Source organism: Musa acuminata, chromosome BXJ3-4 (genome assembly GCF_036884655.1).
Source record: "Musa acuminata AAA Group cultivar baxijiao chromosome BXJ3-4, Cavendish_Baxijiao_AAA, whole genome shotgun sequence".
NCBI lineage: Eukaryota > Viridiplantae > Streptophyta > Magnoliopsida > Zingiberales > Musaceae > Musa > Musa acuminata.
The window spans coordinates 37,909,893-37,936,326 of record NC_088352.1 but is presented as its reverse complement, the minus strand read 5'-3'; the positions used below and the strand labels follow the sequence as shown (position 1 = coordinate 37,936,326).

Genomic DNA, 26,434 nt, shown 5'->3' with positions numbered 1-26,434 from the left:
AAGCCTCTGTGAATAATTTAGTCGATCCAAGAAAGGTCGAGTCTTATATATCAATATGTACTTAATATATTCAATTATATCATACATTCAATCAAATTTGAGATTTTTTTTTCCCATATAGTGTGGACTATAGTAAACAGAAAAAACATATTATACATAGTTACATACATACATATACAATATTTTGTGATAATTTTAGGAACATTATGACATCTCAAAGTAGGTTATGTTTTTATTGCGACAGTGCACAAAACATTACATAGTAATTCAATAAATCAATAGGGAGGGGAACCTCACGAAATTAACACTTGTAATTATGTGGTGAAGGCATATTCTAAAATTAGAATTTTGTAAAACAATAAATAATAATAATAATAATAATAAATATATTTGATAATATGCATTATAATTTTTTTATAAAATTATAAACAAACTATTTGATTTTGATTGTGCGAGCAAGATTCAATCGTGAGGTTCCCCTCCCTATTGATTTCTTGTATGCTTAAGGTAATAAGACGTTCGGATGATTTGGCTCGCTTATGAGATAGAGAGATGTGTCTTGAGAACCAACTTGCCTCCATCTCTTTTATTCCTTTGTTATACTACATGTGTAACATAAAACGGATAGAGATAAGACTAGACAGATGCAGGTTGATTTAGTTATTGAACACATCCTTCTGAGTTTAGTTCGTTTTGGCAACGTGGGGGGCTTCATCCATTTCAATACATCGTAGCCGAGCGACTCGTCCGGCGGCCACCCCGTACCTCCGCCATGTACAGATCAGCGCTCTCCGCCATCACCGCCAAATCCCGCCGCCCCCTTCGGTCTCCCTTCTTCTCCCCCTTCCGCGCCGAAACCCCGATCATCTCATCCGTCTCGCCATCCCCCGGACCCGAATCGCGGCTCCCGATTCCGTCGAACCGGTTCTCTTCCTTCAGAGATCCTCCGAGTCGCGCGAGTTTTGCGCCTTCGATCTGCTTCCCGGACTTGTCGCCAGGGCTGCGCCGCCGCGTGGTCAGCGGAACCAGGGGTCTATGCGGCGGGTCGGGCGACCGGGAGAGTCTGGAGTACGATGTGGTCATCGTGGGGGCGGGACCAGCCGGGTTGTCGGCCGCGATACGGTTGAAGCAGATGTGCCTGGAGAGGAACGCAGATCTTTCCGTTTGCGTCTTGGAGAAGGGTCCGGAAGTCGGTGAGGTTTTAATTATGGCGTTCTTTTCTTTAGTAGATTAGCAAATGGATGAGGCACTTTCTTGCTATGTTTGTTTGGTTCCATCTTTTTTTTCCTGAGCGTGCATGAATCCTTGATGCATTTTCATAGCTTATGATAATTTGAATCAGAATGTAAGAAACAGATAGAAACATAGACTGGTTAAGGGAGAATTTCAAATTCTGATGTTAATACTTACTATGAAAAGTTTGTTGAATATGGAGGGCATGATTCGATCTAGGATTACACAACAACAATAACAACAATAAAGCTGTAAAATCCAACTATCTGGGAGTCGGCTGCATGTATCTTTTGTCGCCTTGAGATATATAAAAGAAATCATATATAGTTAAGTTGAGAATTTTTAAATCTTTATTTATAGTTTTAATTAAAGTCTTTTTAGTCTTTAGGTCTAACATTGAGTCACTCAAAATTTATAGAAACCAAAATTTCAAAATTTCTGGATATTAGCAGTTCAATATAATTAAAATTCATCCTGGATAGCCGTCTAAACTAGGAATGAGCCACTACAGAGAGTTCACAAGTATTTATCTTAGAATTGTTTTTTAGATAAATCTAGTTTCTAATCCTTTTTATTTTCTTTACTACAGAAGTTGGTCAAGGAAAAAATTTCTTGAAATTGGGCTCTTGAGACCAAATAATTGATCCATTCTAACAGTTCCAATCAGCATATTAGATACACAAATTGGATCTATTTGGTTTGAAAAATAATTCTAAAGACCTAAATGAGGGCTGTACATGTATCCTACATTTCTAGTTTTCAGTGGATACCACCACCTGATAGCCTTGTGTTGTTTTGCTGGTGGGATGGAATGCACAAAGAGAGAATAGACTGGAGGAGGATCAACCGAGATGTACTTTTAGTATCTTTTTTGTTTGCATTTTAGTTTTTGTGTATTTTGTTATTCTGCTGGCACACACTTAAAACATGGGAATGCCAAATCCTTTTGGGGAAGAGCTGAAACTTTGGTTTCACTGAAAATTGTAATTTAGTGAGTTGATACATCCAGTTCTAGTTGGCAGTAACTGGAAGTATGCATGTTCCAGTATGTTGTTTGATGTTTTGCCAGCTCTAATTCTACTAAAATCCGTTTTAGGATTGGTCTGCCCTTATACCAATTAAAGTGGCCTTCATCTGCTGTCCCTCCAGGAAAAAAAAAAAGCACATACAAACACACAGATGGAGAAAGACAAGATTCAAAAACATGAGCAAAAAGAGTAGTTGGGTGGAAGAAGAGAATTAAGATGAGGTTACACATACCAAATGGACCTACAGAAGGAACCCCAATAGAAAAACAGGTTATCCTGGCTTTGTCTTGTATATGAAACAGAGAAAACTCACATTTCCTGTAATCACATAATTTCTGTCAGAATTATTAGGAAACAGTTATGTTGCTGGGGTGATCATTTTGGGATATTCAAAATGTTAGATTTTTGAAGTTGAAACAAAGAAATTTGTGCCCCAACAATAGTAAGGAAAACCAAGTTGGTTTACTTCAGATTTGGAACATATGCCATTGCTTTACAACATCAACTGCACTTACTCTTGGCGACCATATAAATTTAGATATTCACATTAGTCATGGATCTTTTTATTAATTTAGTCATAATTCTTTTTATTACATTTTGTTTTCTTACCAAAGGGGATTAGGAGAGGGAGGGAGAGAGAGTTACCAAAGGAGAAAGATAAGTCTTGCCAGACGATTTGATTGTGTTCTCTATAATCCGTTGAAGAAATGACAACTGGCATTCCACTACAGTGCCTCGTAGTAGTTGCTTAAGTCTAACTGACTCCAATTATCTAATGCTGGTGGAATGTTTATTGGCGACAACTTCCATGTTTATAGGAATGATTTAAAATAATGATTAGTTGGCATGTAATGACCTACTGTCATCAGTCTGACCAAACTGGTAATTAAATCATAGGTTTGATACCACTCAGTATGTCATGTATTATTATTTTCTCCAGCAATACCGAATGATGTAGATCTGCATACCACTTAGTTGCTTAGTCATACCGGCCTGACCCATTGTTGAAACCAGTATCTGACTGGTATTTAAAGCCTTGTTTATAGATGTCATATACTTTTTTCAACTCCTTAATATTTGTTACTATTAGAAAGTTCTATTACTTGTAATGGAACTTTGTTCTTAGTCCTGTTTGCTATTTGCTCTTCAGTATCATTCACAGTAATAGAACTTTGTTCTTAGTCCTGTTTGCTATTTGCTCTTCAATATCATTCACTAGATTTGCACTGGAATTATTGACTGTGAATCTGTGGCAGTACGGGTTATTGTTTATTTCATCTTCTGACTTATAGATTCTGATTACAGGTGCTCATATTATATCAGGAAATGTTTTTGAGCCTCGTGCTTTGGATGAATTGATCCCACAATGGAGACACGAGGGTGTAAGTTTGACCATTATTGTTTCATATACTTATTTTTACCTTTTAAATCTATTAAACTGCTAATTTACTTTCCATCTTTTAATCATGAATTGAATTTAAAAAAAAAGAAAAAATAAAAAAGAAGGGACTTACCACCCGATTCATGGGGCTTATCGGGTGCTATACTGATCATATTGAAGTAATACAAACACATGAAATATTTTATATATTATTTTTTCTGGTGGAAAAATTATGACATACTAAACCATGTCGAGGTTTTGCCAATCTAAAGATGAATCAGTATTCGGTATGGAGTGGTGCTTAAATCCTTGGTAAAGCAAACAAGATACTGAAGGCAAACTTATATATACAAAAAACAATATATATATATATATATATATATATATATATATATATATATATATATATATATATAATTATATATATGTGTGTGTGTATATACATGTATGTATATGTATGTATATTTGTATATATATGTATACAAGGATTTTAATTTCGAATGATGTCACCCGTACCGGGCGGTACGTACCAGTCCGCTAGCAGACCGGTATGTGGACTGCCCACTACCGGGCGGTACCGTCGATTGGGGTTGTTTCCGTCTCGTTACCGTAGTGGGCGGTATTAGCCGAGGGAGAAGGAAGAGAAGGAAGAAGAGAGAGAAGAAAGGGGAGAACCTGGAGATCTGGCACTGCTCTCCCTCAACGATCCCAATCCGTCATTGCTCTCCCTTGCTGGATGCCACAAATAAGATGTCGCCTCCTCCTCGTTTGAGGCGACGAGGTCTTGGCATCGTCGCGACTTCTCCTCATCCGCGTGGGGAGAAGCATCGGCGGGGAGAAGAAACGAGGCGACGTTGCCTCTCTCTCTCTCTCTATATATATATATATATATATCGAGGTACCCTCGTTACACTCATACCGTACTGTACCGAGCTAAGATCGAAACTTCAGTACAATACGAAATTGTAATCCTTGTATGTATATATATATGTATATGTATATATGTATATGTATATATATGTATATATGTATATATGTATGTATGTATATATATACACATATATAGATATATATACATATGTAAATATATATATATACACACACACACACATATATATATATCCATTATCCATATATATATATTATATATATATATATATATATATATATATGTACATGTGTACATGTACATATAAACGTGGTATGCAGTACCGAATGGTACCACCTGGTACGGGCGATACGTACCGGTTCGACGGCATACCGGTACGCGGACCATCCGGTACCGCTGCAGTGCTATAGTGATATACTGTAGCAGTACTACAATAATGAAGAAAATATATAAAATTGTTTGGTACACCAGGGTGTACCGCTCGGTATACCGGTACTGTACCGTACCGAGCCAACCTCGAAACACCGGTACGGTACGGTATTGCATACCTTGTATCAAGGTCTGCCATACCGAAACGTACCGCCCGGTACCGGTCCGACAGGTTATCGGTACGTGGACCGCCCGGTACCGCTACAGTGCTACAGTATTATACTGTAGCACTGCTACAATATAAAAAACAAGGTTTGCCGTACCGGTCCGACAGGCTAGCGGTACGCGGACCGCCCTGTACCGGTCCGCCCGTACCGAGCACTGTAGCAGTGCAATGTGGCACTGTAGCACTGCTACAGTGCTCGGTACACCTGAGTGTACCGCTCGGTACACCTGGGTGTACCGAGCGGTATACCGTACCGTATCGGTACCAAGCCCGGGTCGAAACGCCGGTACGGTACGGTACGGCGAACCTTGATAAAAAATATATAAAATTGTTCGGTACATCAGGGTGTACCGCTTGGTATGCCCTTATGTACTGTCCGGTACACCGGTATCATACCGTACCAAGCCCGGGTCGAAACGCCGGTACGGTACGGTACGACGAACCTTGCCTTGTATATAAATACACATATGTATATGTATATATATATATATATATATATATAAAGGCAAACTAATATCGAAAGGATGCTTCTAGGCATATGTATAAAAAGTAATGTTACAGAACTATGTGTAGGCCTTAGAGAATTGATGGCTGTAATTGTAACCTTAGATGAGTTGGAAGAAGATGTTAAATTTTATTACAAAAGATATCATGTGAATTAGGATAAAAATAAAAAATATTAGTTTGACAGTTATGGTTAATATTTGTCAACTCTGAATAAGCTGTAGATGAAGTTATAAAGAACCATGTTCATTTCAAGAAGACAAGAAGTACAAGAATATGGATCTTATCGTGGGTGTATCATGTTAATAAGAGCCTAAAGTTAGAGAAAGATGTTGAAAAGGTGATGTAGGAGAACTAAAGAGTAAGATTTAGGTGATTGCATAGCAAGCTAGTGAAAAGATAAAAATGTGGACAAAATAGAGAGGGAAAATTATATAAAATTAAAAAAATGCTTGTTTTAAAGAAAAAACTATTCATAACAATGAAAAGGTATAAGTAAAGCAAAATCAGATATATGCCAGTCTTGATGATGGAGAAAGGCATTGTTACCACTTACCACCTTTTTGAACTAGCTTTACTTAATTGTAATGTTGATTTTTTTTGTCGCAATGTTGATTCACTAGTCTACAATACTTGGTAGCTTTTGTTAGGATCGAGAGCACTAAGAGGGGAGGGTGAATTAGTGCAGCGGAAATCTTTCAGCGATTAAAAACGAAAGCTGCGTTCGTTCGATAAAAACTATTTTGATGCAAAAGTCGATTCTAAGATTACTTATGATTAAGTGCAGTTTACGTCTAAACACAGTTTGCGTCTAAGCGCAGTTTACGCAGTTTGTGTCTAAATGCAGTTTGCGTCTAAATGCAGTTTGCGTCTAAATGCAGATTGCATCTAAGCGCAGTTTGCATATAAGCGCAGTTTGCATATAAGCGCAGTTTGCGCCTAAGCTCAGATTGCGTCTAAGCGCAGTTTGCGTCTAAGCGCAGATTGTGTCTAAGCGCAGTTTGCAGTTATAAATGGAATCAAAACGTAAACGTAAACTGCAAAGAAACTCGTTCGTAAAAGCGCAGAAGACAGTTTGCAGTTATAAATAGAATCAAAACGTAAATGTAAACTGCAATGTAAAGATCGTACGAAAACACCGATTTACGTCTGAATGCAGATTCGGAAAGATCAGAACTTAGAAACTTGTTCGTAAAAGCGCAGAGAGCAGTAGCTATGTAGGAGGTTTGCAGTAATGATAAAGTGCTCAAAATAAAAGCAAACCAGAGATTTAGAGTGGTTCGGTCAGTCTTGACCTATTCCACTTTTGGCTTCCTCCACCGACGAGGTCACCGACGTCAACTAGAGGCCTTCCTTCAATAGGCGAAGGCCAACTGTCCTTTTACAGTTTCACTCCTTTTGACGGGCTCAGGAGACAATCCTTACAGAACCTTTCTCTCTTCTCTTTACAACTCAAGACTTGAAGAACAGAAAGAGGAGAACTTTTGGACTTTACACAAATTTGAGCTCTTAGAATCACAGAAAAGATCAAGAATTCGGTGTAGGTCTTTCTCTTTTCAGTGCTGAATGGGTGGGGTATTTATAGGCCCCAACCCAGTTCAAATTTGGAGCTCAAAACGATCAAATCCCGGAATTTCGGGATCAGGCGGTTGCACCTCCTGACTGGAGAGGTTGCACCGCCTGGCAGAGCTCGAAGACTGAGCCTCTGGGCGGTGCTACCTCTGTCAGGGGCGATTGCACCTCTCTGCCAGAGCTCGAAGACCGAGCTCAGGAGGTTGCACCGCCTGACTGGAGAGGTTGCACCGCCTGGCAGAGCTCGAAACTTGAGCTCTGGCGGTGCTACCTCCTGACAGAGGAGGTTGCACCGCCCAGTCTCGCTCGGAGACTGAGCCCTGGGCGGTTGCACCTCTTGGCTGGGGCGGTTGCACCGCCCAGTCTCGCTGGGAGACATAGCCTGGGCGGTGCTACCTCCCTGCCTGGGCGGTTGCACCTCCCACAGCAACCTGGGTCTGAATGGGTTGAACCATTCGACCCAATTTGAGTTCTTCAGGGGCCCAATTGCCCCAGGATTAAGCTAATGGGATCACCTCCCATTTCTAACTTAATCAAAGTGCTAACTACGATTATTTCCTAAGACATATTCTGCAGCTTGCTTCGGTGCGTCACTCGCTTCTTCCGGCGAGTTTCCGGCGAACTTCCGTCGATCATCCGATGAACCCTCGGTGATGCTCCTGCGGACTTCCGGCAAACTCCTGGACTGCGACGATCCACTTGGCAAGTTCCGACGAGCTCCTTTGGCAAGCTTCTAGACTTCTCGGATTTGTTCCCGCAGAACCTCCGACGACTGTCCGAACTTCCGTCGAGCTCTCGAACTCCCAACGTGATCATTGTCATGACTCCGGCGCAACTCCTGCTGCATGTCTTTCTTCCATCGTAGTTAATCCTGCACACTCAAAACAAAAACTTCGATCGAGACAATTAATCCTAAGCAATTAACCAAGTTGTCCGGCATGTCATTGGTCCCTCGACGCTTCGTCCTATTGTCCAATCGGCCAGTTGACTCCGCAACTCCGATATCCTTGGCACAATACCCGCTCTTCTTGGCCCGATGCCCGAGTCCACGACCCGAAGCCTTCTGTCGATACGTCAACCGATCCACCGGCCCGACGTCCAATCTTCTGACATGTTCCTCCGGCACAACATGATTTTCCTGCTTTAATTGTCTCATCCTGATCGAAGCATCCTGCGTCACTCAAAATGCAGATTAAATCATAAACATATATCAAGTAGTTTCATCATCAAAATACGAGATTCAACAGCTTTTAAAACTTTAATTTCTCAGCAGATTGGGCTTTGATGGATTGTGTATCATCAAAGGAAAATCTATAACAGTAGCCATCTTGACGCTTTAGAATTATGTAATATTGGAATTAGGTAGCAGGACAATTGGGAAAGAGAGGAGAAGACAATAGGAAATAGAGAACTTCTTGGACTCACTTTTACATCCTCCAAACTTACTTTGGGGGTTTATGAAAAAAGAAACTCATTATCTTCCCCTTTTTTTATACTACCCTTAATTGCAAGAAGAATAGAAAATTACAAAAGTAAGGAAAGAATTTAATTAATCAAGTCAAATCAGTCACTTATTCTTTCCTTATTTGGAGAAGATAAAATTTTAGATTTGTTTTGCAGAATAACTTTCCTTTTTGATAATATATTTAATTAATAGGAAAGAATCTAAATAATCCGTCCTTATATAATGAAGAAACTTCTTTAGAGAGTTGAAATCTTCAAACAAGATTTTCACTTCTCAATCAAATTAAGTTGTGATTTTTTTCTACCTTGAGCACCGTGGGAAATTGAATTAGAAACACAAGAGATGTTGCCCTATAAGGTTGTGACAATTCACGACTTTTACCAAAAAAACAACTTTAAAATACTAAAATATTTTAAACAAAATTAAAAAAAGACCAAATAGGTAACATGTTTAATTGAACTCGAATCCAAGTTCATTATCAATTCAAAGGAATTTGGGTTGGTCTTTCTTCTTTATGAGCCTAATGTAGAGTTAGAAGGTGTTGAATTCTATGGAAAAAGAAGCTTGGAAAGATGGATAAGTTTAATTAAACTGCTAATTTTAGGATCTTCTAGTTCTGACTTCTTAGACAACTGAACACATGGAAAGCAAGGACCTAGGGAACAACAATGAGATGGAAATCCCAAACATGTGGAGCATTATATATGTAAAAGATGCAAAGACTAGGAAACCTCGAAGGCTCAATTTCTCCTAACAATCATTAAGGAGAAAAACTGAAAAAGAACCTCTAAATTTAATCAAGGTGTAGAGAAGTTTGATTTTTTTTATTAGTGCAAACAGATAAGGATTGCCGATATAGAAGATGAGAACTAGGTGTAGGTCTATTGCTAATTACCTTAAATATCACCAGGTCCCTGTTTAGTTTGACCCCAAAAACAATGATGCTTATCCAACAAAATTTTCATCATTCATGCAGTAGAAGGGGGAACCAACAACTGGAAAGCGAAAAAAAAGAGGGAAAAAGGGCTATTGTGATGGTTCTTGGATGAAAAGAAATTAAATGTAGAAAATTTCGGTACTTATATATGTGAAAATTGCAAAAGCAGAAAAAGGATGATGCCCTTGGCTCCTCACTAGATAGAGAGAGACATATTACCTTGAAGAGAGAATTGGAATGAGTTCAAATAGAAGATATGTGGATCATTCTTGCACTTTTTACACTTTTCGTGACCCTTTGTAGGTTTTAGCCTCTGCAACTAAGGGAGTAGATAAGAAAAGAAATGCCTATATGACTATTTAGAGAGAGTAGGGCAATGGATCGAGAACTGAAGTTTGAACCAGTAATGTAGCACATATGTAGAACTCTGTTGAAACAACCAACAGTAAATAATCCTGAGACTTTACTGATCATAATTTATCAAAATGTCTGATTCTGATGATAAACTTGTGAGTGCTGTTAATTTAAGTCGATGTTATGTCTGTTAATAGGTGCCATCATGGATTATATATGTCAATTTTTGAATATTTTCCTTATTAATAGTGAAGTCGACCTTGATGCCATTCCTTTATATGTGAAACTCAATGTCATTAGGCCATAACATCAAGTATATACTTCCAGAATGATCTTACATTTAGCTGTTAATATGCCCATGAAATTACATAGCATCATAACTGAGATCAGTGTGTTTTGATGCATCATTAGTGCATTTACTTTCAATATTGTAACTTGTGAACATTCAGGTGGGTACTCTTCATAATCACTATCTTCAAAATACAATGTCCAGAAACTTAAGTATTGTAGAACTCGCTGTTTCTTATTTCTGTGTAAAATGTTCTGTAGGCTCCGATTGAGGTTCCTGTCTCCTCTGATAAGTTTTGGCTGCTTACAGAAAATCATTCATTGCAACTTCCATCCCCATTTGATAATAAAGGAAACTATGTCATTAGGTACATTACTTTTCATCATCTTATATCATGGATAGCTGGTGAATATTTGTGACATGCATATATTGTGCTTATATCCACAACATTTCCATAATGCTGCTTTTCATCATCTGACACTTCATTAGTGCACTTCGACACATTCACACCAGCATCTTCTGGAGATCTTCCCTCTCAATTTAGTGAATTTTTTAGGTTTCATAATACTTTCATTTTCACAAGGTTGGTAGCTGAGATAGGTTTATAACCCTCTATAATATTTTCTTCCTCTCCTATAAGTCTTGGCATTAAAAATTTGCAAAAAGAATTTTCTCAAAATTTGTGTTTTCTTAGATTTGTAGTGACTAGTGAGATCAAGGATTGTCCTGCCAGTCTGGTTTCGTGTAACTCAAATTCCACAAATTTTAATTAATTTGTTTTGTGTAACTCAAATGCCTTAAAAGAAATGGGTTTTGGACATTGTCTTATTCATGTTTCTATTCTGAAAATATTTTTTTTCCATATGTATCTGACCTTCACCATATACTCTGTAGTTTGAACCAGCTGGTACGGTGGATGGCAATGAAAGCTGAAGAGGTGGGAGTTGAAATATATCCTGGTTTTGCTGCAAGTGAGGTGATATACTTGGTTGCTTAGTAGTAAACAATGAATTGATTGCTACTTATCTATTTCTAAGCTTGATAATTGGACAGATTTTGTATGATGAAAATCACAGAGTCATTGGAGTTGCAACTAACGATATGGGTGTTGCTAAAGATGGTTCTAAGAGGGAGACTTTTCAACGTGGCGTTGAACTGAAAGGCATGCACCTTTAATATCTTTAACTAAGAGACCATATTATTCAGGTCTATAGACATTTGACATAGTCCTGATCTATATATTACTTATAAGCAGCTGCTGTTTTTTTTTTGCTTCATAGATTGAACTTGGGTTAAATTCTAGCAATTTGTTTAGTTTTAATTAGATTTTTGTTGGAGTCAGTTTTAATTCATATATTAATCTATTTTGAGTCTGTTATATTCATTTTAGGTTTGTTTAAGTCCTATTGCTAACTAGAATAGAATGTGAGTTTTGTTTTAAATAGGTTTGGAGTTTATTGTAATAGATTACATGTACTTTTCATGTTATAGTCAACCACTTCTAGTTTAATGGATAACATAGTTATCTACTTCATTGAGAATGTGATTAATTAGTTTGAAAAAGGATCAGCGAAATATTTGATAAGAGTCCTTTGAAGACTCAAATATGTTGCTTATTGTTTATATATTTATAAGGTGTTGTAGATTTTGTTAAGGTGTCATAGTTTCGATAAAGAGCCCTAAGAATGTTGAACTTCTAGTGGGTTGATAATTTCCTTTAAAGAAAGTTGTACATTTCTTTAAATAATCCTGGGTAATTAGATATATATGTTAAAAGCTGCAGATTATGATATGCAGCTGGTCGTTAGATATATATTTATGTTTCTTCTCCATTTGTCATTTTGTAAATAGAAGTCCTGTGAGTCTTTGCCTTACATTAGAGTTTTCTCTTGAGAGTCAGCACAGGTGTACAACTCATACAATTGGATAGTGGTAATAGAACACGAATTTTCTTTAGGTTGTTGGCTCCTATTATTCTTTTTCTCCTTCATATTGGGTTCCTCCTGATCTTTTTTTTCCATCCACATTCTTCTCTGTGCAACCATTCATCACTCTCTTTTTTATTGATGTGCTTCTCTTTATTTTTGAAACATAAAATATCATGGAATAAGATTGTGATACAGTGAGGTGATGCTGTGATAAAATCTTAGGATGATGACTCAGCAGCTTGAGTTGGATCCTAGTCCCTATTGTCACGGACTTAGTTGGTTTTGCCTAAGTCGTGCGGCACCCTTGCGTGTCCGTCCGCAAAGGTCAGCCTCCTCGAAGCCTCCCATGGTCTTTTAGGACCCACAAAAGAGAGAACAGGATAGAGAAAACGCCTCACTCGGGATCCATAAGCAAACATCTCCGAAAACACTTCATAGACAATGCAAATTACAAACAGACTTTACAAGCTCTGAACAGTTGCAAAACAAAGGGTAAAATGGTCCATTATAGACCGAACTAAGATGAGACTATTAAGCCTTCGGCCGTCCCTCTACATGTTGTACAAAGCATGAACATACCAAAAGACACAGACATACATAAGCATTACATCAAACATCCTGTTTAGAAGTTTGTCCGTGACACTATGAGGGTATGAAGTTGTTCACTTGCTTCATATTCTTGAAGATACTCAAATTTGTCATGTAGTCTACATGAAATTTCATATGATCCAACTTTTCAGGGGACAAAAGTACTGGACGAGTCTTCACATAGTTGGCTATGTTTAGGCCTTGGTTGGCTGTAGGGACTGGTGTAGATCCCAAGGTGTGGGCTTGGGCTGGCAGAAGGGGACCCATTTCACCACATCAGCTCCTAAAGTGAGTTAGATCCCACCATAGACAAGTCTTCCAGCCTGTGTAAGAGTTTGACAAAGGTTGGGCATGGTTCGACTAGTGAACTGATTGTATTCCTACTTTTCTTAGGACTTAGGAGTAAATAAAGAATGGTCAACCCAGCAAGAGAAGTCTGACTGTAATTATTTTGTTGAAGCAGCCTTAGATACAATAGGAGAAGGTTTGCATCTCTAAATAACTTAAAAGAACGAGAAGGCCATAGAAGAAGAGGGCTCACAATCTGCATGTCAAATTGGAAATCTTTTAGGAATATATCTTGTACTTGATAACCAAAACTATAATGTTTCGAAGTGACATATGAGGTGGTGGGATTAGCTTCTCTCCACAAATCCTCCAAATATATTGTACAAATCCTCCCTTCCCCCCTTCTCTTTCTGGCCTTCCAAGTTACCTTTTGCAGGTTACATCTTTCTTCAAAGTAAGAGTAAGATAGCACTTGATAAGATGTAACTCATGTTGTCATTGACTTCTTGATTTGGTTATTATTTTATACAAGGTCCGCCATACCGTGCTGTACCGGAATTTCGATTCGGGCTTGGTACGGTACCGGTGTACCGGGCGGTACATCAGGGCATACCGAGCGGTACATCAGGGCATACCGAGCGGTACACCCTCGGTACGCCCTGGTGTACCGAGCGGTACACCCTCGGTATGCCCTGGTATACCGATAATTTTATATTTTTTTATACTGTAGCGGTGCTACAGTATAGTACTGTAACACTGTAGCGGTACCGGGCGGTCCGCGTACCGAGAACCTGTCGGACCGGTACGTACCGCCCAGTACGGGCGGTACGCTTCGGTATGACAGACCATGATTTTATACGAGCTATACTTAATTCATTACCTAGGTAACTAAGATTAGTAAAATGGAGGTATCCTTAACTTAGCAGAAATTCTTTTAGTTTACGTCATTGTGCTGCAATTTATTGTGTGTATATTCTATACTTGTGAATTGCACAATGTGCCATTAGGAAAGATCTTCTCACTAATTATTAGTTTGAATGACTTTTTTGTTTCTTGTGCCAGTAAATCTAGAGCCTTTATACTGTATATCATGTGAACTGCTAGAAGTCGTCCTTTATGAGTATAAAGTTTTTGTCAATGCATGTTCAAATTTGGTCTTTGTTGTAAAGTATTATTGGCTTTTATATATAGAAGCTTTGTTTTCTGAGGGATTGTTTCTGTTTTTGGATGGATTATGAAATGGACTAGGAGGAAAAGAAAACTGTTCGTACATTGTCCATTTTGTTGGTTTGAATCTATATTATCTTTTGCAAGATACTTCAATTTTTATTTGGCTCAATATATATGTTGAATATGTTTTAGGACGTGTCACACTTCTTGCTGAAGGATGTCGAGGGTCACTGTCAGAGGTTTGCTTAACTTATCTGGTGATCCTTTCACAGTTTCAGTTTTTTATTTTTAGGATTATGTAGTTCATTTTTTTGCATGTCAAAATTTTTTTCTTAGAAAATGATAAGGGCTCACAAACTACGCGAAAAAGTACAAGGACAGCATCAAACATATGCCTTGGGCATCAAGGAGGTAATGGATTTTTTTTTATTTAATCATTATATACATTTATGTTTTTTTAACCCTTACCATGTCTCTGTTATTCTCTTAACAGACAAAGCATGTTGTTTGCATATCAGTTTTTCAGCCCCTCTGTAAATTTGGGCATGAGTGCCCAAACATGCAGGTTCCAACATGAAGTACTTGATAAAATAGTGCAAATATTGGCTAATGGATCCTCTAAATCTATATTTGTTAGTTTCACAGTTACTAGGAAGTAGGAAATCATTTTCCCACTCAACTTTGCATTCTACTGGAAACCAGCTTAGGAAACTAATTTTTTTTTCCTCAAAGCTTGTGAGAAACTTGACAATATTCCAAATCAACTCTGTTAGGAGAAAACAAATCTCCTGATACCAGATTCAAAGAAAAAAAAAAGCAAACATAGACAAAGACACATGAATTTACACGGTTCACTCAAACTGGCCTATGTCCACGGAGCCACTGCACTGCAGATCTTCACTACAAGGGGAAAATTACAAGTGTGTAAAAACATTTAGTCCTCACCAACCTCTCAAACTCTCAGCAACTTCTATCAATACTCCACACATCCACACCTAACAAGAGAACTCCTCTCTATTTATAGTGTGTACACGCCAAGAAAAAAGAGATCACCTGTAACCCATTAATCTAAAGATTCTAAACTATCTCTAATTTGTAGCCACAAATTACTTATCCTTATTTCTGAACTCTCTTCTATATGTTTTGCATGAATAATGTCGAATTGTATGACACGAGAGTACATGTCATGTTCAGGTTTGGGAAATTGAGGAAGGAAAGCATAAACCAGGATCTGTGCTACATACAATGGGATGGCCATTGGATATGAAGACATATGGAGGTTCTTTTTTGTACCACATGAGTAATAGGCAGGTGATTTAGTACTTTGCCTTTTCCTACGTAGAATTACTTTTCAATATTTTTAAAAGCTAGATCTACGTTGCATTTTTTATTTACAATTTCACTGGCTCGCTTTCTAGGATTAAAAGATCTACTTCCAGGGACTTCACAGTTGAAGCATTTCAATGCGAATTTTCTCTTCCTAAACTACCTCTTGATAAATAAATCAGAAAAATATTTTTTAGTGGGTTTTAAGATTCTATCAAGTTTTTTCCATAATAATGACAAACAGTTTTACAGTTTGTTGTTGTATTTATTGAATGATATATATATATATATATATATATTTATATTTATATTTATATTTATATATAAACATTTGCCAATTATTGACTGGTGCTAATATTACGATAAAATTCTGAAGTTCACGTGATTACAACATGTGACCCTGCAGTCAATTTCTTTGAAGTATAAATTAATGCTATAATTATTCATTATTAAGACAATTATATATTTGAATATACAAGAGATATGCAGTTATGCACATTATAACTTGTTGAAGTTAGTGTATTGGATATAATGCTTCCACTTGACATAAACATTAAAATTAATTATTATAGAAAACATGGCTAATATCTTGTTTAGCATACCTCCAGTGGGTAACATGTAATCTCCCAAAATGTTCATTACAAAAGTGTCCAGTTCCTTTAAGAGAGATACAACAATAATTTGTCTGATCCCCACCGAATAAATATGATACAATACATTGAGTTGAGAACAAAGTTTTGTTATCGAAGTCATATATAAAGACTTTTACCTGTGCCTGGCCTTTGAAGTCTATCTTTTTGCTCTTCTATTTTTTTGAAAGATTAAGTTTATGTTTTCAAGATGAAGCCACATAATCGAGTAAATGCCAATAAACTTAGTTCTCCCTTGTGTTTTAAGAAGCACAAAACAAGGATTGCATGCCAGTCAGCTCTGGGTTGGCAGGTTGGGATGTTCTGTGTGAAGTCGATATCAGCACACTACCGTAACATAAAATGGCAATCCTTGGAACAAGTTTTGACTCATCTGGCTGCTATATGGTTGAGCTGTTTGTTAGCAGATCATCTTAATCTCCAAATTTGGCATTATAAAGCTCAGTAAATTAGTAAATAACCAATCTGGATATTTTCCAGGCTTATCTTTTGTACTCACAATTTATCTAATTCGCAATTGCATAATATGTGTAGATCGCTATTGGACTTGTCATTGCCTTAAATTATCACAACCCTTATTTGAACCCTTATGACGAATTCCAGGTATCTCCTCTGTACTAAGGTTGATTTATGTATTTTATCCTTTTAACAGTTATTTACATCTGTTGTTGGTTGTCATTGTTTGAGTAGAATCTGGCATTTCGTTTATGCATATTGGTAGTCGTCTGGTCTCTCTAACTGACAGTTCATCTTGGGTAGTGGAGAAGACCATTGCAGAATGTTATCAGCATTCCCTTGTCGAGCTAGTTAGTGAAATGACTGTTTCCATAGATGCTGGGTGTTTATTTCTTTTCACATGTTTTACCCTCGTGATCTGACATATCTACTTTCATTCTACCTGTGGAACCAAGTTGGTCTATTATTATACCCATTTTTGATAATTCATCTTCAGCTAGTATGTAGAATTAAATAGTCATTTTGATATTCAAACACCCAATCCTTTATTACTGTATGAACCAGCTTTGTTATATTTAATCACCAGATGGTGATTCGACATCAACCGGTTTTAATTAAAATTATTAACCAATATGCACTTAGTGCTAGAGATGTTTGCTACCTTGTATGTTAAAATAAGATTATGCACCTAAAGAAGTGCTTTCTAGTGCTTGATTATCAGTTTGAACAACTTGACTAGTTGAAAATGTAGCTTTTATTATCCTTTGGGTGCCTTCTAATCACCAATTCATCTGACTCTTCTTCGATTCGGAGGCATATCTGATGGCTTCATTGTATAATTTTGAAACTTTATTTGGAAAGCTATACTTGTTATGGTTTGAGAACAAAACCATACATGTAACGGCTGATTGTTTGCAAGTGAATGCATATTCAGAATATTTTATTAGTGCTCTGACAGTTATAATATTCATCTACTTCAACAAAGATTCCCTATCTCATTTGAGACCCTCTGTTACAGAGTCAATCACTTATTATTTGTGGTAACACCATATCTTACCATGACTTTCACGTAGTGATAACTTTATTTAGTCCAGTTACCAACATTATCTTTGTGTTGACCCCATTGGATCAGCGAGACCATTTTTAACCCAGGCCCATATAAATTTTGTGACCAGATGGGTCTGGGTCCTGGTCAGTTCTATTGTCAAAGGTGCATTGGTTATGCAGGTCAGTTTCATGAATTTGACAGTTTGAGTCATTAAATATATAATTGAATATCACTTAATTCTACAGAATCAAAAACAACAAATACCTATACTACGAGTACGTGAACATTAACATATTGATTTTCAGAAAATGGTTAACATTTCTGTTTCTATAAATTAACGGACATAAGGAAATCAAGAGCAAAATAAGGGGCAAAAAGAATATAAGCTAACTTTTAAACCATGAAACCCCCTTTTAGGAATTACTAGTAGATTTAGTATTTTTAATTTATTATAATATCAAAATGTTGAGCTCAGGAAATTGATTGTGATTGGTTACAGCCAGGTATTTTTCACTGAACCCAAACATGGCGAATAATTCTAGTTACTCTCATAATAAGATTGATGGGCTCTAGGTTCTTGATTAGGTCTCAGTTGTGACCAAGTCATGGCTGGATTGTCATATTCCATTCTCTAGCTTATTTCTCTACTTTTGCTTCCTAATTTCATGGTGGTCATGTTGATATTCTCGTTTTTCTTGGGAAGAAAACAATGCCTCATTTGTTGTTGTGTTGTCTTGCTTCTGTGACAACCCAATGAAGTGGGATAATGAATATACTTGTATATAGGGCTAGATGATTTTACTACTATTAAATTAAAGATTTTTGGACCAAGTTAATGGATTAATTCTTTTTTCAGATGGGGTCATGGTAATTGGTACGACAGCAGGCTAGTATTATACATGGTTGGGGACAATTTTGTTAGACATCTGCATATGTTTATCACTTTAGAAGTGGTTCACTGCAACTCTACTAACTGGTATGATTTGGGATTGCATAAATATTTTTATCACTTTAGAAGTAGTTCACTACAACCCTACTAATGGATCTGTGATTTAGTGATTTCAATTTTGTAAAGCCACTCATTTTTAAAAAATCTCTCTTGCAATAGGTGCCCTAGTGCTTCCTAGGGATTGAAAACCAAGTAGTTACAGCTAATTGGACTGGTAATCCACATTCTTACTGGAGGAAAAAAAGTAAAATGAAAGAAATTCAATTTTAAAGTGCATCGGTACATGTTAGATATCCTTGCACATTGTAAAGAACGTTTATACAGTTAATTGAAACTGAAATTTATATCCATTTGGCGACTAAGCTTTTAGAACTCTGGTGTGTAGTTTGAGTTTCTCAGAGCGCAATCGCTTATACCTCCTTTAGATAGAAGGGGTAAGAAAGGTCAGGTTCATCTTGAGAATAGTAATGTGTATAAAATTAGGGAGCATATTGTAATTTAGAAGATTCTATCTTCTATTGAAAATTTCTATTGATCTTGTTACTGATCTAGTATGTTTAATTTAACTTGCACATAATATTGGTTCTGTTAATTTTTGTTCTATGCAAAAAATCCATGCTTTCAATCTGATAGAGATTGGGTTTTGATGTTATACGCATCTGAACATGTTATACTGAAAGTTAAAAGAATTTATATCCTTTTAGTTTTGTGTTGATCCTAAAAACCGTCTTTTCATCTTATATTGTATCCATGACTTTAAATGCACAAACCTATAGTTTTCTTATCTGTCAGTGTTTGATGTTTAAATATATAGAAATTGTTAATTTTCTTTACAAGTAATATGTCCTGTGTTTTCTAAATGAAGTTGCATTCAGCTCTTAGTTTCTGTTCTTTTATTCTCCTTGTTTCCAGTGCCTTCCAGTTCCAGATTATAATCTGCTAATTAGGTAGTCTGCCTGCTTTTATTGGATTCTCATATGTTACCTGCATCTGATATATGGAAGCTAATGACTACTCTCTGGCCACTTCTTATTCGTAATTATTTCTTTCTAAATCTTAGAAATTCAAGCACCACCCTGCCATCAAACCACTTTTGATGGGCGGAACAGTTCTCGAGTATGGTGCTCGCACATTGAATGAAGGTGGTTTCCAGGTGCATATGAGCAAACTAATCTTCTCTTTGACTCATTAAAGTGACTGATGATGTATATTTACCTAGATTTGCAGTCCTATTTTAAAGTTATGTTACTCATAATCTGATACAACTATTATGTGTAATGTTTCAGTCAATACCTTATTCAGTAGTTCCTGGAGGAGCAATTATTGGATGTTCTGCTGGCTTTCTAGATGTGCCTAAGATAAAGGGCACACATACTGCCATGAAATCAGGTTTTGCTTTCAGTTGCAAAATGTTCTTTGGTGCACTGTTCCATTTTTCCTGGACTTTGTTAAGCTTTTTGTTTATATCCTTCTATGATGGTAATTATATAAACAACATATTTTACTGCTTTACTATGTATGCTAGAACATTGCATTACTTCACCTTCTGCATATGTTTATTAGTTGTTTTGAAGAGTTTCCCCTGGTAAAATTCTTCTGTGCCCTCCAGGTATGCTGGCAGGGGAAGCAGCGTTTAGAACACTAGTTGAAGGAGCAACAATGGAAACATACTGGGACAATTTGAAAAAGTCCTGGATTTGGGAAGATCTGAAAAGAGCTAGAAACTACCGACCAGTTAGTCATTAATTCCTTTTCCTGCCATCTTTGGCATCTTGCTAGATAAAATTTTGCAGTATTAACATTATGAGAAGCATATGGGTCAAACTTTGCAGTTGTGTCTGTTTTCTTATCTTCAATATGTGAAGACTTCATTTCTTTCAGGCCTTTAAATATGGGCTTATACCTGGATTGGCCTTCTCTGCACTGGAGCGGTAAGGTTGAACTGTGTGACAATTTACCTTTTCTGCACTTAAGATGTCAAACTGCTTATATTATTTTGTTTTATGTATGTCAGCTATGTCTTCAGAGGAAGACTGCCTTTGACACTGAAGCATGGGAAACCTGATCATGAAGCTACAGATGTGAGGATATTTTGCTCCAATTTTTTATAAAATTATAGTATATATTAAGAATAGGGATATGCAACAGTTCTTTTTTAGTTACATATTTTCATTTGCTAGTAGTTCACGAACTAATTAAATTCTCCTGAATGCTTAGATCGCCAGTCTGCATGCTCCAATTCAATACCCGAAGCCGGATGGACAAATATCTTTCGACGTGCCAACTTCACTGTACAGGTTTGTAGTAGCAAAATTTATAATGCAATGGTTGCTGTTGTTCCGTGCTTCTATTATCTCTTGCATTAGCACAAGCTTTCTGATGAGAGGACCCATGATTGGTAGCCATGATGTCTATGGATTTTTCCAACGTTAAGGAGCTCTAGACCCTTGGCTCTTGTGGCACATCAATTGTTGCCTCCATTTGTAGGTTTTTTATGTGTTAAATGCCTCCTTGCTTGGCTTGGCAAGAAGAGATCAAGCATAGTTATCATTTATAAATGCATCCATGGAAGGGCACAAGAGACTTGCCATAACAGGGCTCGTATCCTGCGACGCCCTCAACATCCAACTAAAGGTTACTGTGGGACAAATGGCTCCCCTCCTCCGAATGCATGCATGGAGAGGCAGAAAGATATGATGTATAATCATCGATGCCTATGTGTAGGGCGCAATGTGAATATGGATTTGAGTTTCAATCTATATGCATTCATGCATCTATCACGAGCATCCCCTCATTGCATTACTGGTGTAGAGTCCATGCTACTATGTTACTGTCATCATGTATTGTGCTGACACATGATTGACATATGCCTATTGGTATTTTCCAAGCAGGGCAGGATTTCAAACACTGGTCGGGCCTATATATACCTACTGTATATACAAGCCAACCAAGCACTGATATCAGACCATATAGACTGTTACTGACGGGTACTTTTTTTTTTTTACCTTGAGACATCAAGCAGTATGGATCAGTACACCATCCAATATTTTCAAACTGAACTGGTCCAACCATTTGTCGAAACTGGTATTAGATAAAGTTCTTGATATAGGGCATGCTACTTCTGCTTAAACTTGTTGCAGCCTTCAACCCTATTCCATCTATTGGACCCATCGATCTGCACAATCTTTACCTGTGGTCTATGTGCCATGGTTTAGGGGGGGGTGTGTGTTTGTGTGTTGGGGGGACTGGTCTATTTAATATTAGAACCATGACCTTAATAACCACAAAGTTTCTGGAGTAGCTTATATCAGCAATTCAAATTATTAGCTTTTCATGTATTCTATCCTTTTCTCTACTTTTCCCTAATGATAAGTTTAAATGGATTGAATTTATACTGCAGGAGCAACACAAATCATGAACATGACCAACCAGCTCATCTTCATTTGAGGGATTCAACAGTACCTGAATTAGTAAATCTTCCACTATATGCTGGACCGGAGTCGAGATATTGCCCAGCTCGTGTTTATGAGTAAGGAATAGTGTTAGTACCCATTACTGTACCATTATTTTTTCCGATTATTCTCCATATACTAATTGTGATTGAAGTAATGACCAACAAACTAAATGATGAAATAGATGTAAAAAGCTAAACAAAGTGCCTGTTTCTTATGTTTATGATTTTTTTCTTTTTGTACTTGACAAAGGTATACTCCAGATGAGAATCATGGTTTGAAGCTCCACATCAATGCCCAAAATTGTCTACACTGTAAGGTACTGATTGTTTATTCAGATTACTGTTCTTTGTGACTGTGATACAAAATGATTAGAAACAGCAATATAACTGTTTAACAAGGAAAGTTGTCTCCTAATAGTTTAAGAGGGTGTCTCATCCATTATGATCAGTGATTTCAATAGGCGCTCGGGCGCTCGCCTAGGTGCTTGGGTGAGGCGAGGCCCGAGCGCCTTGCTTCATTTCCAGGCGGCATGCTTCAAAAAGGCGCCGCTCGCCTGAGCCTAGGCGACGGGCGCTTCGGGCGAGCGTCCGAGTTAAACCAGGTGACCGAACCAGCGTTTTAGGTCTGGTTCGATCTCCGGTCTTTAGTTGGTTCGATTGAACCAACTAAAGCACCGATATTAGCCTTCCTCTCGCGACTTTCCAACCCTAACCCTGCTCACCGCTCCCGTTGTCGCTGCTACCGCTGCCACTGCCGCCGCTTGCTGCTCCCACTGCCGCTGCTCACTACTATCGCTGCCGCTACCGCTACCGCTGCCACCATCGTCGCTCGTCGCTCCCACTCCCGCTGCTGCCACTGTCGTTGCTCCCACTCCCGCTTCTCACTGCTGCCGCTACCACTGTCACCGCTCGCCTCTCCCACTCCTGCTCCCGCTGTCGTTGCTCACTACTACCGCTACCATTGTCGCTGCTCTAAGTCAGCAGCCTCGGTCTTCCTCTTACTCTTCCCAGTCTTACTCTTACACTGCGCCCCCGCTACCATTGTCGTTGCTCGCTGCTATCACTATCGCTGTCGTTGCCACTACCGCTACTCACCACTATCGTCGCTCCCGCTGCCACTACTCGCCGCTACTGTTACTCTTACTCTCTCTTCTCACATCGACTTGATAGTATGCTGTTAATAGTATATTAATTATATACTGTTAACTATATACTAGTAACAATATTTTTTAATCTATTAGATTAATAATATATTATTTTGATTTTAATACTGCTAATTTTTATTTATTTGAAATTATTGTTATTGTTTTAATTTAATATCATATTTTTTTATTTAAATAATTATATTTATTGATTATATTATATATTTTTATATTTTAGTGCCTCGCTTCGCTCGAGCGTTTTTGGACCTTGGCACCTTTTGGTGCCTAGCGTTTTTTAAATCACTGATTATGATATTCAATTGAAAGAGTTAGTCCTGTTATATTTTTTTATCTTGATAGTGCAAAATTAGTTTTTTTTATGCAAAGGGGTCATGTTACTTACTGTACATTTGTGAACCATTTTAGTCTTTCTTATACTTATCAATCCAATATGTGAAATGCGATACCTGATACTCTTGATTGTCGCTGCCAGTGGAGGTGAACTTTTTATCTTAACGTATTGATTTTGAAGTTCTTGATGAGCTTAAGTTAGCTTGATTCATTCTGGATGCTGCTTCATCATCATTATGGTAATTAATTCACAAGATTCTCCTTAGTTCATAGTTAAGCAGGCAGGGCAAATTCATGCACTAGAAACAGCACTTGGCTTTGGAGTTTGTTATGGTACAGTCCTAAACTGATAGATTAAGTTTTATAAATAATTTTTTTGAGGCAAAGGATAGACAAAAGTTTTCCAACTAATAGCATTAAGATAAATGAGTAAAAAATGAGAAAATGGAAAGAAATTTTGGGAGGCTTTGTGGAACAATAAGTCTCCAGGAATAAATTCACCATCAAGAGTCCTTGAGGCTCCATTTGGTATGAATACTAGAAAATCTTTGGATATCGTTAGAAGTTCCAAATAGGGACAAAGTTTCAAGTCACATTTTTGAAATCTCAACTTAAGATGTTCAAATAGCACCTAGGATTTCATTTTTCTGTGTTTGGTTCGAAGATATTATTATTGTTTTGTTTAGCCTAGGGTTTAATCCTTTGTTTTCAAGTTTTAAGGGTATATTAGGATTCTAAAGTCCCATGCTTCAGATTAGGGTTTTTGAATAGTCCACTTCCACATGAGCATAAGGTGTTTGGTTTAAATTTTTGGATTTCAGAAGAAATTCCCATTGCATCTCCATAATAAACTAGGCCTACACAAGTTTTGGGATCTATATCAGGGTTCCTAGAATTATCAGAAGTAGTAGACTTGCACAACCTTCAATCAGACCAATATAGCAAATCCATCCCTGATTTTCCTCCATTCCAAGATAAATGATTAAATTCCCTTATTACCCCACTAATCCTGCCAATTTGTGCAGCAAGGTTATGGAATCCTGGGAGAAGCAATGGGATGAATTGTATGTGCCAATTCCTTATAAGATTGTTCCACAGTGGATTCGATAACATGGTTAGAGCACTAAGTAGTAGAGTAATCTCTATGAGAACCAATCGCATGAAGATTTTATCAGATTGGTTAATGCATAATGGACTTCCAAACACTCATCCAAATGCTTCTTGCTTTGTTGATCTTTATGCATTGCTATAACCTTTGATGAAAGCATTGAAAAATATGAAGCTGAAGGTCCATATCACTTTTCTATATTGTGGTCTGCCTCAGGCTTTGCTCGTCAACAGAAACATCAAGTCATCATAAAGTTTGTGAATTTCAATTTGTTTGTTGAGTGGTCTTAAATTTTTTGAGTGAAAAATAGGTCTTAAATTGGTATTTTGTTATTAGTCTTCAATTGATTCATCATTAGAATCAAATGTTCTCCTGAATTGTCCTAACTCTGTTGTTATAATGATGTCATAGGCTTGCGATATTAAAGATCCGAGGCAAAACATCAAGTGGACGGTACCGGAAGGTGGTGGTGGTCCTGGGTACACAATTATGTGATATCACATATAAAGGAGTCGCACTTTTGTTCATAATAATTAAGGCCGAAATGCTAGCCGGTCTTTCCCTCTTTGGTGATGTTTGCCAGATCTAACAGCTGGACACTATGATCAGTAATATGATAGATTAAGAGAAGGGAGCAACTAGAGGAATGCATTTTTCCTAGTCTTTCTGTCTTAGTGTTTTTCTTATTAATAGAAGTGACCAGCCCACCATTTGGAAATGGCAAGCCATGCCATTTATAGCCTGCTGCGATGGGAATCATTTTTCAAGACCTTACAGATTATAGAACTAGGAGACACTTTTCCAAGTAGAGGAAGGATGGCTCCTGATATACCCCAGAAGTGTGACCTAGAAGAATGAGTTGAAATTTCTATGTTTGCAAATGGTTATTTCTGTCGTATCTAGACTTGCAAATACTGATGATGCTGTGCCTCAGCAATTTACATGTGTCTGAGTAAAAGTCTTGTCATTTTCTGACAACTATTAACATTTTAGACTGTAATCGTCTTAGTTCTTTGAATATGTGCAATTGCTTTATTAGAGCCAGTTGTAATATGAGAAATTTATTGTACTTTGAATTGTGTGATTTCTCAATTTACCAAAATTTTGAGTTTCTATCCATTCTGTCTGAGGTATTTTAATGATTTAATCCCTGACAGAATTTTCTATAATTTCTATAGTTTCGAATTAAAATTTTCTATAATTTTCTATAATTTTCTATAATCTTTGATTCTTTGCAGAACTTCTCTGCCACTAAACCATAATTAAAACAGCTAGATAGCCGTAGAACCATAGGCAAGACCCTGATATGTATAGCTGAAAAATCTAAACACTTATGCTGTATTTCTGCAAGAATTTGATAGTAGTTGCCTTAGAAACAAGGAGTGCCAATATAGTTTCTATTAGTTTGTTTGCTTGAAAGAAGCACTTCTGCGGTTGATTTTTCTGCATGGACAATTGTTCATCGCATCATGTTTTTTTGCTTTTGTGTTTGTGGGAATGGCTTATTTAAAGGGATAAATCACTGGATCTGTAATTGACGTTCTAATGGTAAATCCTGGATACTGCACAGCAGATTTAGAATAATGAAAGCCCCTCTGTAGGCAAAATTTAAGAGATGACAATGAAGAAACCAACCAAATTAGGTGGAATATTGAGTGGTTAGACATGTTCTTGCCATCAGACTTTGTGACTGGATACCAGTCTTCATGTTGGTGAATATTAGGAGACT

The 26,434-nt window shown here is 37.3% G+C and overlaps 1 protein-coding gene across 2 annotated transcripts; it reads left to right on the top strand.

Annotated features, from left to right (window-relative positions):
• Positions 1-557: 557 nt before the first annotated feature.
• LOC135637308 (electron transfer flavoprotein-ubiquinone oxidoreductase, mitochondrial-like) lies at positions 558-25,749 on the top strand. Of its 2 annotated transcripts, none has more exons than XM_065149969.1 (18): positions 558-1,193; positions 3,567-3,643; positions 10,508-10,614; positions 11,142-11,223; positions 11,301-11,409; positions 14,414-14,460; positions 14,558-14,632; positions 15,416-15,532; positions 16,732-16,800; positions 19,711-19,803; positions 19,937-20,039; positions 20,260-20,384; positions 20,532-20,581; positions 20,665-20,731; positions 20,868-20,947; positions 22,051-22,179; positions 22,355-22,416; positions 25,117-25,749. In XM_065149969.1, the coding sequence occupies exons 1-18, from the start codon at positions 773-775 to the stop codon at positions 25,128-25,130; spliced, it is 1,827 nt and encodes a 608-aa protein (XP_065006041.1). In that variant the 5' UTR covers positions 558-772; the 3' UTR covers positions 25,131-25,749. The 2 variants fall into 2 exon arrangements, with proteins under 2 accessions (XP_065006041.1, XP_065006040.1); XM_065149968.1 differs by having other exon boundaries at positions 559-1,193; positions 22,355-22,421.
• The last annotated feature ends 685 nt before the right edge of the window (positions 25,750-26,434 follow it).